The sequence below is a fragment of the Girardinichthys multiradiatus genome, chromosome 7 (assembly GCF_021462225.1).
Source record: "Girardinichthys multiradiatus isolate DD_20200921_A chromosome 7, DD_fGirMul_XY1, whole genome shotgun sequence".
NCBI lineage: Eukaryota > Metazoa > Chordata > Actinopteri > Cyprinodontiformes > Goodeidae > Girardinichthys > Girardinichthys multiradiatus.
In genome coordinates, this window is record NC_061800.1 from 12,372,979 (window position 1) to 12,387,927 (window position 14,949).

A 14,949-nucleotide genomic window follows, 5' to 3' on the forward strand; every position below is an offset into this window, starting at 1 on the left:
GCACCACTGCAGAGGTGACGAAAGCCTTCTTCATCCATGTCTGCCATATGCTTAATACATTAGGCGCCATGCGCATGTGACATCAACACCAACAGCTAGAAGGTTATATACACTAAAAGGCCATGTTTTTACACTTGCAGTTCCTTTCCCAGAATACACGTTCGTCTGCCGGTGTGTGTGGTAATATCCGTTGGGATAGAGGTCGTGTGCAAACACAGACAATCATCCACACGTGTTGTAGTCTTAACCCTACATCAACATTAGTGGAGTTGTGAAGGTGTCCGTTCATAAGAATCTGACATCTCACATCATGGTCTGGCAGCAGCAGAAAGAAATGACAGCCAGTTGAAAAGAGTAACATGACCAAATTCTTCACATCAGCTGCAGTATTTAAAATACAAATGGCATTTCAGTTTGGGCTAATCAGTTTTATCTAACTAATGAAAGAATGAAACCGTCCCCTTCCCTACAATTTTAGAGAAAGTATAACCCAAGGTAGCTATGGAAACATCTCACTTTTATCTATAATTAACCTTTATCGCTAAAAAAAAGAATGCAGAACAAATTTTGAGGCCAATTACTGATCTCTGGTTTATAAAAGCTCTGAACAGTGGATACTGTTTTTAGCTGACTGCGATTTCTCTTTAAGAGCTCTAATAACTGGATCAGAGATGAAGTCAGCCCCTGTATGAGATAGGAGGTGCAGGGTTTTACTGTTTTAAAGACAAAATTATTACGTAGTTGACACTTTAAGACATCTTTAGCATCTTTTACCAACAAATAGCCGGGCTATAATTACCAAAACAGCGGTATTCCTGGAGAATGTACCTTAAATTTTTAAAACTCATCATGTTCTATGACAGGTTGAAAGCTAACAGATAATGGCCTTCCTTACAGAAATTACAGCTTACTTTAAAAAATAGCTTCTTACACATGTTGTGCTTTATTTGACTTAATTTTTAATATCTCATGATACTTTAAACTGTATAACTTTGACTTTCCTGTACTCGCTAACAGCGTCCACACTGAGGCTACCAAGTCCACACCTGGTAGTACTGATGGTGTGTTCACTGATCAGAAAAGAAAATCCAAATTCGATTTTTTGTTTATGACCAGCCGGTTCAGGGCCAAACAATCTGAAAAAATCATCAAAATCTGGTCGCCAGGTGATTTTTTGGATGAGTCTCTATCAAAGACAGTTTTAGGTATTCATCATTCTTAATGTATGTCTTTAACATTGGGACATATTTGGATTGTCATGGTCTGTATACGCAACACAGCAAAAACAGACCAGAGATTTATATGGTTTTTATTTACTGAGGAGGAGCTGTGGCCTGCAGGATTTAAAGTGTTGCTACACTCCGGGAAATCATTCACAATGGTTGAGCTTGAGCTTGCAAAACGGTCCATTTCTCATCTCCGACCTGCTCTGTACTGCTTATCGGGGCCCATCCATCATATCAGAGCCTCTGTATCCTGGAGCGGTCCACCAACATCTCTTTCAACACGAAGCCGAGGAGAGGGCACAACACTTTACCACGCCAGTTTCAACACGTAACAGAAACACCTCTGGGAGTAGAGGGGCTCGCCCAGCTGTGAATTACCATCAGCTCTTTGTTGGCCACCGATGAGCTCCAGGTCCGACTTCATCCACCTGGCCCAGAGATAGGCCCACGGATGGAGGGTTTTCATGTCTCTCCTGCTGGGTGTCTTGCACACAGGATTCAGTGTTTCTCCTCTTTCCTGGACACAACGGGTGCTCCCATTAACACCAGCATCATGCTCGACTCATTCCTGCGTGTCTTTCTTCATCTCTGCCTTCTGCTCACTTTGGGGCCTGTTAAAGCCAGCGACCAACAGAGCGCCACTTCAGTCTGTTATCAAACAGGAAATGGGCCTTACTGTATTACCCTTCCTTATCCCTGAAGGTATGTGTGTACTTAGCTGCTTGAACATGCCACAACTTGAAACACAGTGTATTTGACCACAAAGAAAACATTCATACATGAATGTCCATAAACAATTTGAATGAGCAGAAGATATAAATGGAAAAACAACAAGTAAAAACTGGGGATGAAGTCTGCTGTAAAAAATAACTGTGTGATTAGTCTCTTTTTTTTCCATCGGAGTTGTATGTTGGAGGGAAAGCAAAGGGGAAGGCCCAGAAGGAGCGTTTGATTAAATCTGCGGTTGACGTGTGGGACAGGTGAGATTGATGAGGTTCCTCTGAGTTTCACACTGTGAGGACAGAGGGGGTACAGGAACAGAACACTGCAGTGTAGCAGGACAGGGCTCAGGGCCCGCTCAGGGCCCACTCGCGCCGTGGGGTCCCTCGGCTGATTAATGGGACTGGAGGCCCTTCAAAAACAGCCCTCCCTGCAGACGGGACCTGACAGTCCTCCAAAAACAACCTGGCAGGGGTGGCAGCCCCGGCCTCCAGCCCTAACAGGCTTCTGAAGGAACCACACTTCAACAGAGCCTGGGGGAGATGAGTGGCTCCTGCTCAGGGTCGGAAGCTGTTATCAAGCTCAATACAAAAAGATCATTAAAACACATCTCTGGTCTGTTCGAAGGCATTTATACAAATTATGTATCAACGACAGTATCATGCTTCCTTCAAATGTTAATATACTCAACATTTATAAAAGAAAATAAACAATCAAAGCAATAATCATATTTTAAGCCACTGAAGAATGTGGCCCACAATTAACAGATTTACTAAACCAGACAAGATGTGAGTACTTCAATGACTTACAAAATGCAAAGTTTACGGATGAAACTACTACTCATGAGAAAAAATAAATCTTCATAAGTACACAAACAATAGCCTTCCATTTGATTTTTTTGATAATAGTAAGAGGTTTAAAAAATAGATTTTTAAAGAATGTATAAGAATATTTCAGTCCAGGTTGCACTATTCTATATATTGTGGTTTTATTTCTTGTTTGATTCTAAGGTGATGCTGATGTCAAAAAGCACTGAAAATGATCTCTTTTAGTGTTTTCTAAAATAAAAAAAAAGGTTTGGTTAATCTCAAAATGTATTTTAGGAATCTCTGTTCGGTACAAAACTGTCCAGTTCAGGTTTCATCTGTATGCAGACCTTCAGGGAGATCTAAAGACGCGGGTGTGGCTTACTGAGCATAAAATGTCCCGGTTGTCTTTTAGAATTTAAACTAAAGATGATAAAATGCATGCTCATTAAAAAACTAAAACAGCAATGTATTTAAATGCCAATGGAAAGCTTAGAGGCACATTTTAGATTTTGTTTGTTTGCAACTAATGGTTAGCAAGTCCCAGCATTCTTACAGTGCTTACAGTGTTTTGTATTTGTATCTTATCTGTCACTCTGTAAGCGAGTTGTGTCAGCCAGCCTCATGAGATGTCTTCAAGCATTGCCTCTGCTAACACAACGGGAAAAAGCAAGAAATACTTCCTTACTTACTAAATAAAATAAAAGAAGTATCCTTTATTATCCCTCAGTCTGTAAATTCAGGCGTACCAGCAGCAAAGTGAAAAGCAAAGCGAAGCATGCAGATACAAAGGTAAAAAAATATAAAAACAAAAACAAGAAATAAAACTGTACAGTAAGGGTACATTTAAGAAGAATAAATAGACTGTAGAGTTATTTAAAATAGCATACTCTGATTAAAAGAAATGTGCAACTGAGTAGGGTAATTTTAAAAAAATACACAAAATGGACATGTATATTTGTGCATAAAAAAACTACAACAGACTACAAGAAATGGAAAAGCTGTGCAAATATCAGCTGGGATGCAAACACAAAATAAGTCCTCAAAAAGAGCTACATCAAGATGTGTCCAGGTTTAGGCACACACCTTCATTTCTAACGCTCATAATATCTAACAATGACTTGTCCAAAAGATATCAGGTCAGTGGTCCACAATACCGAAGTATGAAAGCCAAAAGGGGTCAAATACTTATCTCAAAGACTTCAATCAGGTTTTAAATTTAACATAAATGTATTGTACTATTTTATGGATTTGTCTCTCTTCTACAAAATGAAACTGTTGTAAAAATTTAAGCATGTTAATTTCTTTTTAAGTCAACAAACTTACAAAATCATCAGCGGCTCAAATGATTATTATGTAAATGTGAGGTTTTCACAGCTCTGCTGCTCTTATTGCATGATAAACATAAAAATATCAACTTTGAAAATATGAGTTTAGACAACTACATCTGTAAGAAGTTTAGGTTTAATTTTATACTTAAATCCCAGTGTTTGATAGTTCTCCAATATAAAATATATCTAGAAGTTCACACTGCTAAAATGTATCCACTTCAGTCACTTTTGTATGATCACATATAGAGCAGCAGATAGAAAAGCTTTCAATAGCTTAGTTTTCCTATGGCTTCTTACCTCCGATCAACAGTTTTTTTCTTCCTTCACCTCCAGTGTTAACAAAGCACATGCTTCAGTTTTTATTTGACTTGCAGGAAACAAATGACTGACAGAAAAGTTAATACCTGAATACACACAAAAAAGTTCCACCACAGCAAAAAAAATACCCAGAGTGCACACATCGTAAATTTATAAGTATGTAATTATGGTAACACTCGGGGAAAACCTCCAGCACCAACATCTTTGTGGAGGTTAGTCATTTCCTCCTGCAAAGGCAGCAAATGGTGACTCGAGTGCAGCTCAAAGGCACAGTATCAAATGCTTGGTATGTTTTAATTAAATGTCAGAGAATCAGGAAAAAAGATCCAGCAAACAACTAAACCATTAGAAGACTCCCAATGCACCGCTGTGGTTGCTTTTCTATGGACTGGTTCTGTAATTCGACTTAGTGAGATGAATTTTCAACAACAGGAATAAGTAGACATGTGGGACTGCTTTAAGAAAAAAAGTAAAATGCAGAGCATCTGAGTAAAGGTTCTGGCTAGAGAATGATTATGACACAGTTAATTACACAGGAGAGACTGCTGTGAATTAGCCGGCGTTTCTGACAGTTGAAAATAAATAGGGCAGTTAATGAACATCCTCAAAGGAGAGGCCATGTTTCCTCACTCTTGCTGGCCTCTCCCATGTGGTGCAGGAGCTGCTCTAATGGTTTTAGCTGACACCCGAGTAACTGAATTTGAGGCTAACGGGGGAAAAAAGAGAGGCAAATTAGAAGTCACTTCCTCTTTCCTGCAGCCTGAAGCTGACATGACTGATATCACCCAATAACTGGACCACGGACCAGGGATATCTGAGCAGAGAGCTGGAGTTTTATAGCTGATGTGTGGCTATAAGGATGGGAGAAAAAATACTTGACCTTCTGGATCAACTGCAGCTGTCTGATCGACTTTTTAGGCAGACCTGTGAAGACGCCGTTGCAGTAATCAATTCTACTAAAGATGAACGCATGGATTAGTTTTTCAAGGTCCTGCTGAGACATTAGTCCTTTAATCCTGGAGATGTTCTTTAGGTGATAGAGGGCCAACCTTGTTACTACCTTTATGTGCCTCTGAAGGTTCAGGTCTGAGTCCATCACTACACCCAGGTTTCGAGCCTGACTGGTGGTTTCTAGCTGTATTAACTGAAGCTGTGTGTTAACTTTTAAATGCTCTTCCTTTGGTCCAAAGATTATTACTTCAGTTTTGTTTTGATTCAGCTGAAGAAAGTTTTGGCCCATCCATGCATTGATTTCTTCTAAGCATTTACCCAGCGCTTGAATGGGTTCATGGTCACCTGGTGACATCGTAACGTATAGCTGTGTGTCGTCTGCATAGTTATGATAACTTACGTTGTTGTTTATTAAAATCTGAGTTAGGGGGAGCATGTAGATATTGAATAGGAGGGGCCCTAACATGGACCCTTGGGGAACGCCACATGTGATTTTTGTGGTCTCTCATGTAAAGTTACCTACTGACACAAAAAAGTCCCTGTCCTTCCAGTAGGATTTAAACCAGTTGAGTGCTGTACCAGAAAGGCCGACCCAGTTTTCCAGGCGCTCTAATAAAATGGAGTGATCAACACTGTCGAATGCTGCACTAAGGTCCAATAATACCAGCACTGTGGTTCTTCCACAGTCTGCATTTATACGGATGTCACTGAATAAAGAAAACTCTTTGAATGAGAAGGTGTGTCCAAACGTTTGGTCTGAACTGTATATAAACAGAAGCGTTTGTGTTTATTTCATGCAAGAGTGATTTATCTGTCAAAATAAGGTCAAAGTTCCCCCAACTTCGGTGAAGCGGTTGATTAAACAGTGACATTTAGCATGGTTTTGGTTAATAATTATTAATGATAATTAACTAATTGTATTTATTAAGGGCTTTGAGCCCATAATCACAACACCAGAGGACATCTCTGACTTCTATTCGTAAGTAATGTTTTTTGGTTAAGAAATTACTTTTTTGAATTATGATTTTTAATTATAATTTGTGATAAATATTAATTAATCAATAATCATAATCCTTACATTTGATAAGATGACCACTCCTGGGAAAGTTCACCACTGTTCCATGTTATCTACATCTATGGATAAAAACTGTGGCTGTGTTCCTCTGAGGCCCCAGAGCAAAATGAATTGTTGACTATTTCTATTTCTATTATCAAACAACCGGACCGAGACCCACTTTTTGAGGCTGTCTCAGTCTGTTCCAAACGGACTCTAGTGCGGTTCGCCTATGGTCTAAATACGAACCACCCCCGATCCGAACCAACTACAGAAAACGTACGTTTCTTTGGAATTAACAAGCTACCGTATGTTGTGGGAGTGGGCACGTAGAGAACGTCGTCTTCTTTGGCGTTCAGCATGCATTCTCCGATGCCGTTCCAAAATTATTAATAGAACGTCACAAAATCTGTGTTGAATGAGCTGCTTTTCACCCTTACAATAATAATGCAGCTGTAATAACAGCACAAATAAGCAGAACAGAGTTGCTGCACGCAGCACGTCTACAGTTGTTTGTGCTGCCTCTGCGCCCCTGTCATTTCTGTCCAATGGGAGCAATGATCGTAACCAACGTGGCTTTGTTTACAAGTAATAGTTTACTTGCAAAAAGTACAATGTGAAAGCAAACCGCACCATACAAGAAAAAAGTCCACTTTCAGTCCGGACCAAACAAGCGGACTAAAGGACTTTCCTGGTGTGAATACACCCCTAAGATATTTTTTGCCAATGACATGTTCATGTTTTTTATCCAAGTCCTAGTCTGTGAATGCACAACAATCAAATAGCTATATTATACTAATAATAGCAGAAATGTGATTTTGTTTTCTTTAAAACCTTCAAGTTAGAGGAAGTATAAGAGCCATAAGAGGCTGCTAAAAGGATAAACACATTTTCTACAGAAGTAGTCTACATCTGCTACTCCCTTTACTGATGAGGGATAAAAAGACCTACAAGTTTCCTTTCAAGCACCAGCTGCCAATTAATATATGATCAAGACTAACTTATGTTTTAAGACTTAAAAATTCCAAATAGGCGAACATTTGTATATAAGGACAATATTATTTTTGTCACAGTTATTATGATGAAATTGGCCAAGCATACAAGTATATTGTTATTAATAATGAATAAATAAATGATGCTTGTCAGATAAATATCTTGTGGCACACTGTTGCAAATTCTTTAAAATAAAAGGGATTCAAGGAAAAAGAAAATTTGATACCTTTTTCTTTTTAAGTTTAGTATGTTGATCATTTCCTTTATTTCCCAGAATACCTTTTTTTTTATAGGGTTTGGGTTAAATATTTGCTTTCATGTGTGCTTCCCCCATCACCTCTAAGCCACTGAAACCAAAGCTGAAAGTTACTGCTGAGGTTTCATGTCTCTAAAAATACATGCCGCTGACAAACTAAGAGCAGATGTCATAAATACCAAAACCTGTGGCAGTAGTTGCCATAAAGGTGTTTATTTGGTGAAAATATAAAAATCAAATTCAAAACTTCATGAGACTGTTTTTAGATCGTCTGCTATCCACCTATTTATTATTTGTACCATAACTCATTTCATGTTGTCTTCTGTGTCTCAGTAACATCTCAACGCTCCTATAAAAGCTGTAGTAACTATTGAGTGTGTCTTGATGGACGGACGGACGGACGGACGGACGGACGGACAAATACATAAAAGTTGTGAGAAACTGCTTAAAAGGAAACTGTTTTCTACTGTTTTGCAGAGGCATGGCAGCTGCACATCCAGTCTGCCCATAAATAGGGACTTACATCTCAGCTAAAAACAGGAAAGTTGAAAGAAATTACATCAACTTCAGTACATCACTGAACATGCTGGATTAGGACATGTTGGATATCTCACAGCTAAGGTGAGGGTCTACTCTCCCTACAAGGAATCGACATACAGACTTCTGGTTTAGTTACCTCGAATTCACACGGACTACGTCATCTGTGCATTTTGCTCTCCGTCACAAATAGAAGCCATTCTAGTCAATGCTGTATTTCAAACTGGATACGTGGCGCTGTGGCATGATGTCCATCAGAAATCCTGATCAAGTCTATTTTTCACGGATGACGGCACACAAACATGTAAAGTTCCAAAAACCAGATCAAACCAGACAAAATGTTAGACATGGAAAAAGTAAAGTGCATCTGATACATTTCAAAATAAGAGACCCTCAATCAGATTGCAATGTAAACATTACGTCAGAATCGGTGACACGAGACCTTTTGTTTATTTGAAGCTCTTTATATTCATGGCTGTCACCCCGTGAACTCTTAACTTCCTCAATAAACTTGCTACTCTCTCTTGAACTCGTGAGTCCAGTTGCCTCTGCTGTTGTCAAATGCAGGAACGGATTGTAAAACATATCCAACATGAATTGCGGCACAGCACAGTCTGTGACAGGTGACGGAGCAGCACGGAACGTACTTGGGGTTGCTAATGCTAACCTTGCTAATCATGCTAAGGGACATATATGTAAAATGCTAAACACACGTTAAAAGGGAAAAGATAATTGTTTTTTGTTTTGAAATATTAGTTAAAACCTGTTTAGTTAGCTTTATAAATGTTTAATTTACTGTTAACATTTTATTGTAAAAATTTTCAATTTATCCATAAAGTAGAAGTTTGTTGTTATTTACAGCTCATGAAGGAAATCTGATATGGCTAAAATCGCAATCAGAAGGCCAGAACTTTTCCAAAACTGGTCGTTGGAAATTGACCACACAATGTTGGATCAGTGCATTTCTAATGGACAGTCTCTAAATCCTTTCAGCTTGTTACACATCAAATTTACCAGCTGGTTGTAAAGTGTAAGGTTGATTAAATGAAGACTGTAAGCAGTAAGAAGTTTTTCCAATATTATTTAAATAACCTTATAAATCAGACATTACCAAAAGCATCACTAGTTAAGGCTCATAGTGAGAAGGCAGTAGATTCAGTGAAACCTATTTCAACCAAGCATAACCTCTCGGTAACATGTAAAATAGGCCGCAGAGCCAGAAGCAACCATCAGGGGCGAATATTGTCTTCAAATAAAATAAAAACAACTTAACATTAGTGATCTATCAACCAGTGATCCAAGTCAGCTAATTTAGTCTTGAACAGCGTGGACCAGTAAACATAAGAAAAAATAAGATTTTTTTTGTATTATGTATTAAACCACAAAACCAAAAACTCTTATTTCCTAAACTACCAAATAGGAATTGGCAGGTAAGATCTGAAAGAAAACCAGGACTGTTATCGGTCCGTAAAAGGCTGATTGGTGCATCTTTAGCTTTGACGATAGTTAATATTTTCTTTAGTATTTAGTATTGTTTTTAGAGAGAAGTTGCCCAGAGTGAGCGGAAGGATCTGTGTTGGAGCTGTACAGTAATAGATGGCAAAGAATTATAGAAAAGCACCTTGACATGCAGCATTGGAAAAACCTTGCAAAGACCAAGAAGATCCAGCACATATGCACAACATCAGCCTCTAAGAAAAACCTTCAAGAAATTCATGTGTGTTAATTTATTCATGTCTATTTTAAAACATCTTCCAGTTGTGTCAAATATTTTTCTTATTAATAAAACTGTTCTGTGACCCTTGGTGCCCTCTGAATAGTTGCACTGTCATGTTATGCAGGTATGTGGAGCATGCAGCTATTATTCTCAACCATCATAGACCGTACACATTAAGGCATGCAAAGATTTCTACATAATATTCACAATCAAATGGCATGGCAGTGAGTTTGCATGATTGATACGATTACCTTCAGTCTCCCAGATAAAATACGTGAATAAAATTGACATTAAATGGCATATTTCTTCACGTAGTTCTGCGACATAAACATAATGACGTCAACACGTCGCAAACCAGTTGGTCCTGAACAACATATAAAAAGCAATAACCCGGTGTAGACGGATATTTTCAGCATTTCAGCAACAAAGACTAAACGCATCCTGCATATTTGACTTTATCAGTCTTTCACTGCTTCAAAGCACCTCGGAAGGTGTTGCAGTTGTTCCAGTTTTTGTTCTTTACACACCCAAGTGCTGACAGCGTGTTTAGTACAGATTTATACCTCCAACACAGCTCCTCTGCTCAGCGCTGGGATTGCAGCAGCGACAGACAAGATGACCTGCTCGAACAGGACCAATGTAGTCCAAACTTTACTACAAGCATGCTCTGAAACAACGTTCTCACGGCCAAGAACCACATTCTCTTCTCACCCAAACACGTACCTTGTTTTCCGGACAGACCGCAGCGCAGAAGCACCTTTTCGGAGGTTTAAACTTCTGAATGAAACAGAAGAAACGTTTTAAATTGGTCCGCAAGGGAAGCGCCATGTTGGTTAGGGCAAGCTCCCTCTACGGTGGCTGTGAAAGGACAATAAACTCAACCCCGTTTCAGCTCAAAAGGAAATAACCGAGCAAGGGTTAAGTTAAGTGCACTCAGTTAAAACAATGTTTAAAAGACAATAATTACACATAAAAATGTTTTAATTATCATGTCCAATTAAATGTTCTTTAGATATTAAAAGTAAAAATGTTATTGCATCTAACATTGTTAGAATTGGAGGAGAAGGATTCAGATTCAGACCCAGTCCAGAGTCAAACAGGCAGTTTTCTAGAAAGAAAACAAAACTCTCTTATTTTGCTTGGGCATATTACACAAACTGATCCAACATCTGTTGAAGAGATAGTATTCAAAGTAGATACTAACTGGAAGGATCTAACAAGAAAACGGCAACCTTGGACTTGGTATGCCGTATGCCAAAAAGAAAAAAAATCTTACAAAATATAAGAGGATGCAAGGTCAACCAAGACAATTAAATAGTTGAATATAAAATTTTTTTGAATGTTTTTGAATGAGCATAAATATTGACTGCCGAATAAAATAAGTAAGACTGTGTATAAAAACAATAAGAAAATACTCACTATAAATTGGTACGACATTTTTGTGTAGGACACTTAGCTCAAACATGCATGTTCCAATCTCAGTTCACAGGATGATAAATGGTAGCGTACAGCCTCCTTCTTTGGTTCATTTTATCAGTGATTTTCTTTGAATTTTGTTTTGCTGTTTTGTTTTTAAAAGATGGACCATTGTCTCTAATATAAAGGTAAATAACAGAAAGATCGCTTTAATCTAATTTGTGATTTTAAAATATTTTCGTTATAGATAACAATGACAACAACAACAATAATAATAATAATAATAATTGTTAATAAATCAGCAAAGTATTTAATAATATTGCCATTTCTTGTTCTTTATTTGCCTTGTTTTATTTTAGAAAATATTAATGATATTATTATTTGTTTGTTTTTTTCCTTGTTTTTACTCTTAAATGTATTTCTTTATATAGTTTACATGTTCAAAAATATATTGAACTGAATAGTAGTAGTAACTCTTTTTCAGGGTGTTTTATTTGTAGTTTTGAAACTTTTGGCAATTTGTGCAAATATCACTGCAAAAATCAGATGTATTTTGCAGAACTAATTGCTATTACATCAACATAAAGTAAATTAGCAATAAATTAGACACACGTTTTTGAAAAACCTCATTCCCTAATTCTATAGTGTGGGAATACCACAGAACCTTCGGGTCTCTTTGCTGAGCTGAACTCCAGATTTCTCTTCTTTGTTCATTATGCATGTCTGAGCCCTGGGCAGCCTATAAAAGGCGAAGATATGCAGCTCCACTCGTCCCCACCGCAATATTTGCAGTAGGCTATAGAAATCTATCAGACATGTGTGGTTTCCTCGTCTTCATGTCAATTAACCGGTGTTGTGTCTGGCTGCCTTCTCAACGAGCAAACTTTCCCAGGCAGCAGCTGCAGAACTCCTCTGTTCTATACCTTGCCTCATTACAAAGTGGCGATATACATGCTACAAGTGATTATGCTCCATGTTGGGTAAGGTTACAACATGTTTGCAGGGCACACCGGCTGCTCACAGTCCCTGAGACCTCTTGTTTCTTTGAACATCTGCTCCTGATTTTTCCTACCCCTCCACCTTATGCATCTGGTTGCATTTGCAGAACAAAATACAGACTGTCTTTCCATATTCATTATTATTTCCCCAGGCACTGTGTCAGAGCCCTTTGGTGTGTCAAATTTAGACCTAAGCTGGTATGTTCTCTCACGCCTGCTTGATGTGAGATCTTGTTTTGGGCCAACCATGAAAGACTGGTTGGGAGATAGGTTTGGATGTCGGCTGGTGTGTGTGCGTGTGTATGCAGAGATATTCAGCTCCTTTTTCCTGGCCACCCTGTAGATGTTGGTCCTCCTGTGCTTCATCTCTTATTTCCATTTTCTTTTCCTTCTCTTACCAGCCCATAGTTCGGCTATTTGAATCTCATTAAACAAGTTTTCATGTTATGTGATATGTGGCACAGAATACTGTCCTGAAATAAAATGTTTTAGAGATCAGCAACAACAAAGCAGATCCAACATAACATAGTGAGGTAAGTGGGAGAAGTTGGCTTCTGTTGGTGTAAGTTTAAATCAGAATGTGAAATGATTTATTATTCTGCAGAATTCCTCAGGACTTTGAAACTTATCAAACCCTGCTTGGCCAACTGGATTATTCAGGTCCATAGCATAAACAGTAAATCCTAAAATGAATGTACAATGATAGAGTGACAAACATCATTCTGAAAAATTATGCAGATGTTAAACACTTTGCTATATGACAACACTGAAAACTTTCAGGAGGTTATAAAGTACCAATTCCACACTATTGAGCAATGAGGGAGTTTGTGACTTCCCCTGGAGGTTGTTTTTGTTTCTACCTTTTCCATTTTGTTAAGTTAGGAATTAAAAATATCATCAGCCTGGTTGAAAATATAAGCATAGCACTGTAACTGCTTCCACTGGAAGCCTTGGCTGTTCTGCACATTTATAGGTTTATCAAAGCTATTTCAGATTGTATATCTTAGCATCTTAAACCAGAGACTTTTAGGCCCTGTTCAGGCCTGGTATCAACATGCATCCTGGCTGATCCACGTGGACTGTCAGCTGAGCAATAAACAGGTTGACTGATGTGTCTGTAACATCACAGATATATCCGGTCACTTGAACTGCATTAGTAATCAGGCTGAGAAACATCTGAGTCACATTTTATGGAGTTATTTTGGCCAAAGACTATTGCTCACCTGCATAGTTTAACTGAGCTTCACAATGGAAAAGGAGAATAAAAAATGTGGGAGTATATAAAGATGAGTATAAGAGGACTGAGATTTTAATTTATGAAGCAACAACTGCAGTAAATCAGCTAAGGGTTGGTTGCACAACTTGAATACTTTACGCACAATTAGCCGTGTAATGGTAACAGGATATTCCACATAAAGAAAGATTTTATAACTCAGTGAATGCAGTTCCTTCAACTTCAAAACAAAATTATATTGTTGACAGAAAGTTACTCACTCCTAAAGCATCCTGATATTGACTGATCAATATAATCATGGCTTGTGAGGTGAATTCCAACAGGAAAAACCTTTTTCTAAAAACTATCCTATATTAGCAATATTCCAGATATTTGTTTAATTGATTTAGTTTAGCCCTGCAATGGACTGGCGACCTGTCCAGGTGTACGCTGCCTCTCACCTGTAAACTGCTGGAGATAGGCACCAGCTTCCCCGCAACCCACTATGGAATAAGCGGTAGAAAATGACTGACTGACTGACTGATTTAGTTCAGCTGACAGGAGTGCTGTTTTGTTGTCCGAAGTAACACTGCTGCTTGAGGGGAGTCGGTTGGTGGTACTTCAAAGGATCTCAGGACTGATCGTGTTCAGACTACCAAACTCATGTAGGTACAAGTTCCCCAGGCCCCCTCTGAAGGTCGTCTGAAGAATACTGGCCTCGATGCTTCTTGAGTGGGTTCACACTTGTGTTTGGTACAGAACATCCCTCTATCCTGTCAGCTATTACATCCAAAGATGTGACCCCTACTGGATTTAGGTCTCCTTATGAATATCACAGAATTTTATTATTTGGATGAAATTATTTTTACTTTCTATAAAAAAATAAATAACAGGAACTATTTTCTAGGGAAATTAGATTTTTATTTAATGTGAAGAAACTTTCACGTTTTCCACAATCCTTTGTCTTCTATGGGGTTTATCATGGTCACTAAGATTCATTAATTGATTAAATGTGCAGTCCAAACCATGATCTTTCCCAAGTACAGTGACATTTTTAATTACTTAACTGAAATGAATACTTTTACTGCCTTAACCCAAACTTGATGTTGTGTTACTGTATGTGTTAAGCAAAAGTATTTGTACTTTTTTTTTTAACATTTTGTCATGGATATAGATTTGGACTTTAACTAGGACCTTCTTACACACGAATATGCTTTGATGTAAACCATTCTATTGTAGCTTTGTCAAATCCTGAAGTGTTTGGATTTTGATGTTCTTTTGTGTGTGTATTCTGATCATTTCCTTATGTTCTTACTTAATTCATTTCTCTGTGTTCATTATTGTTAGTAGGTGTCCCTGTCATCGTTTTACTGAGCTTCTTGACCGACATGCAGAAACTTACAGGAGACTAGG

At 38.2% G+C, this 14,949-nt stretch overlaps 1 protein-coding gene across 2 annotated transcripts in view; it reads right to left on the reverse strand.

Moving 5' to 3' along the window:
* Positions 1 to 10,775, reverse strand: part of wars2 (tryptophanyl tRNA synthetase 2, mitochondrial) — a 34,491-nt gene extending 23,716 nt beyond the window's left edge. For both annotated transcript variants that reach the window (XM_047369674.1, XM_047369673.1), the window contains exon 1: positions 10,633 to 10,775. In XM_047369674.1, the coding sequence (XP_047225630.1) occupies positions 10,633 to 10,737 (105 nt within the window). In that variant the 5' untranslated portion in view covers positions 10,738 to 10,775. The remainder of the gene's footprint in view (positions 1 to 10,632) is intronic.
* Positions 10,776 to 14,949: the final 4,174 nt, after the last annotated feature.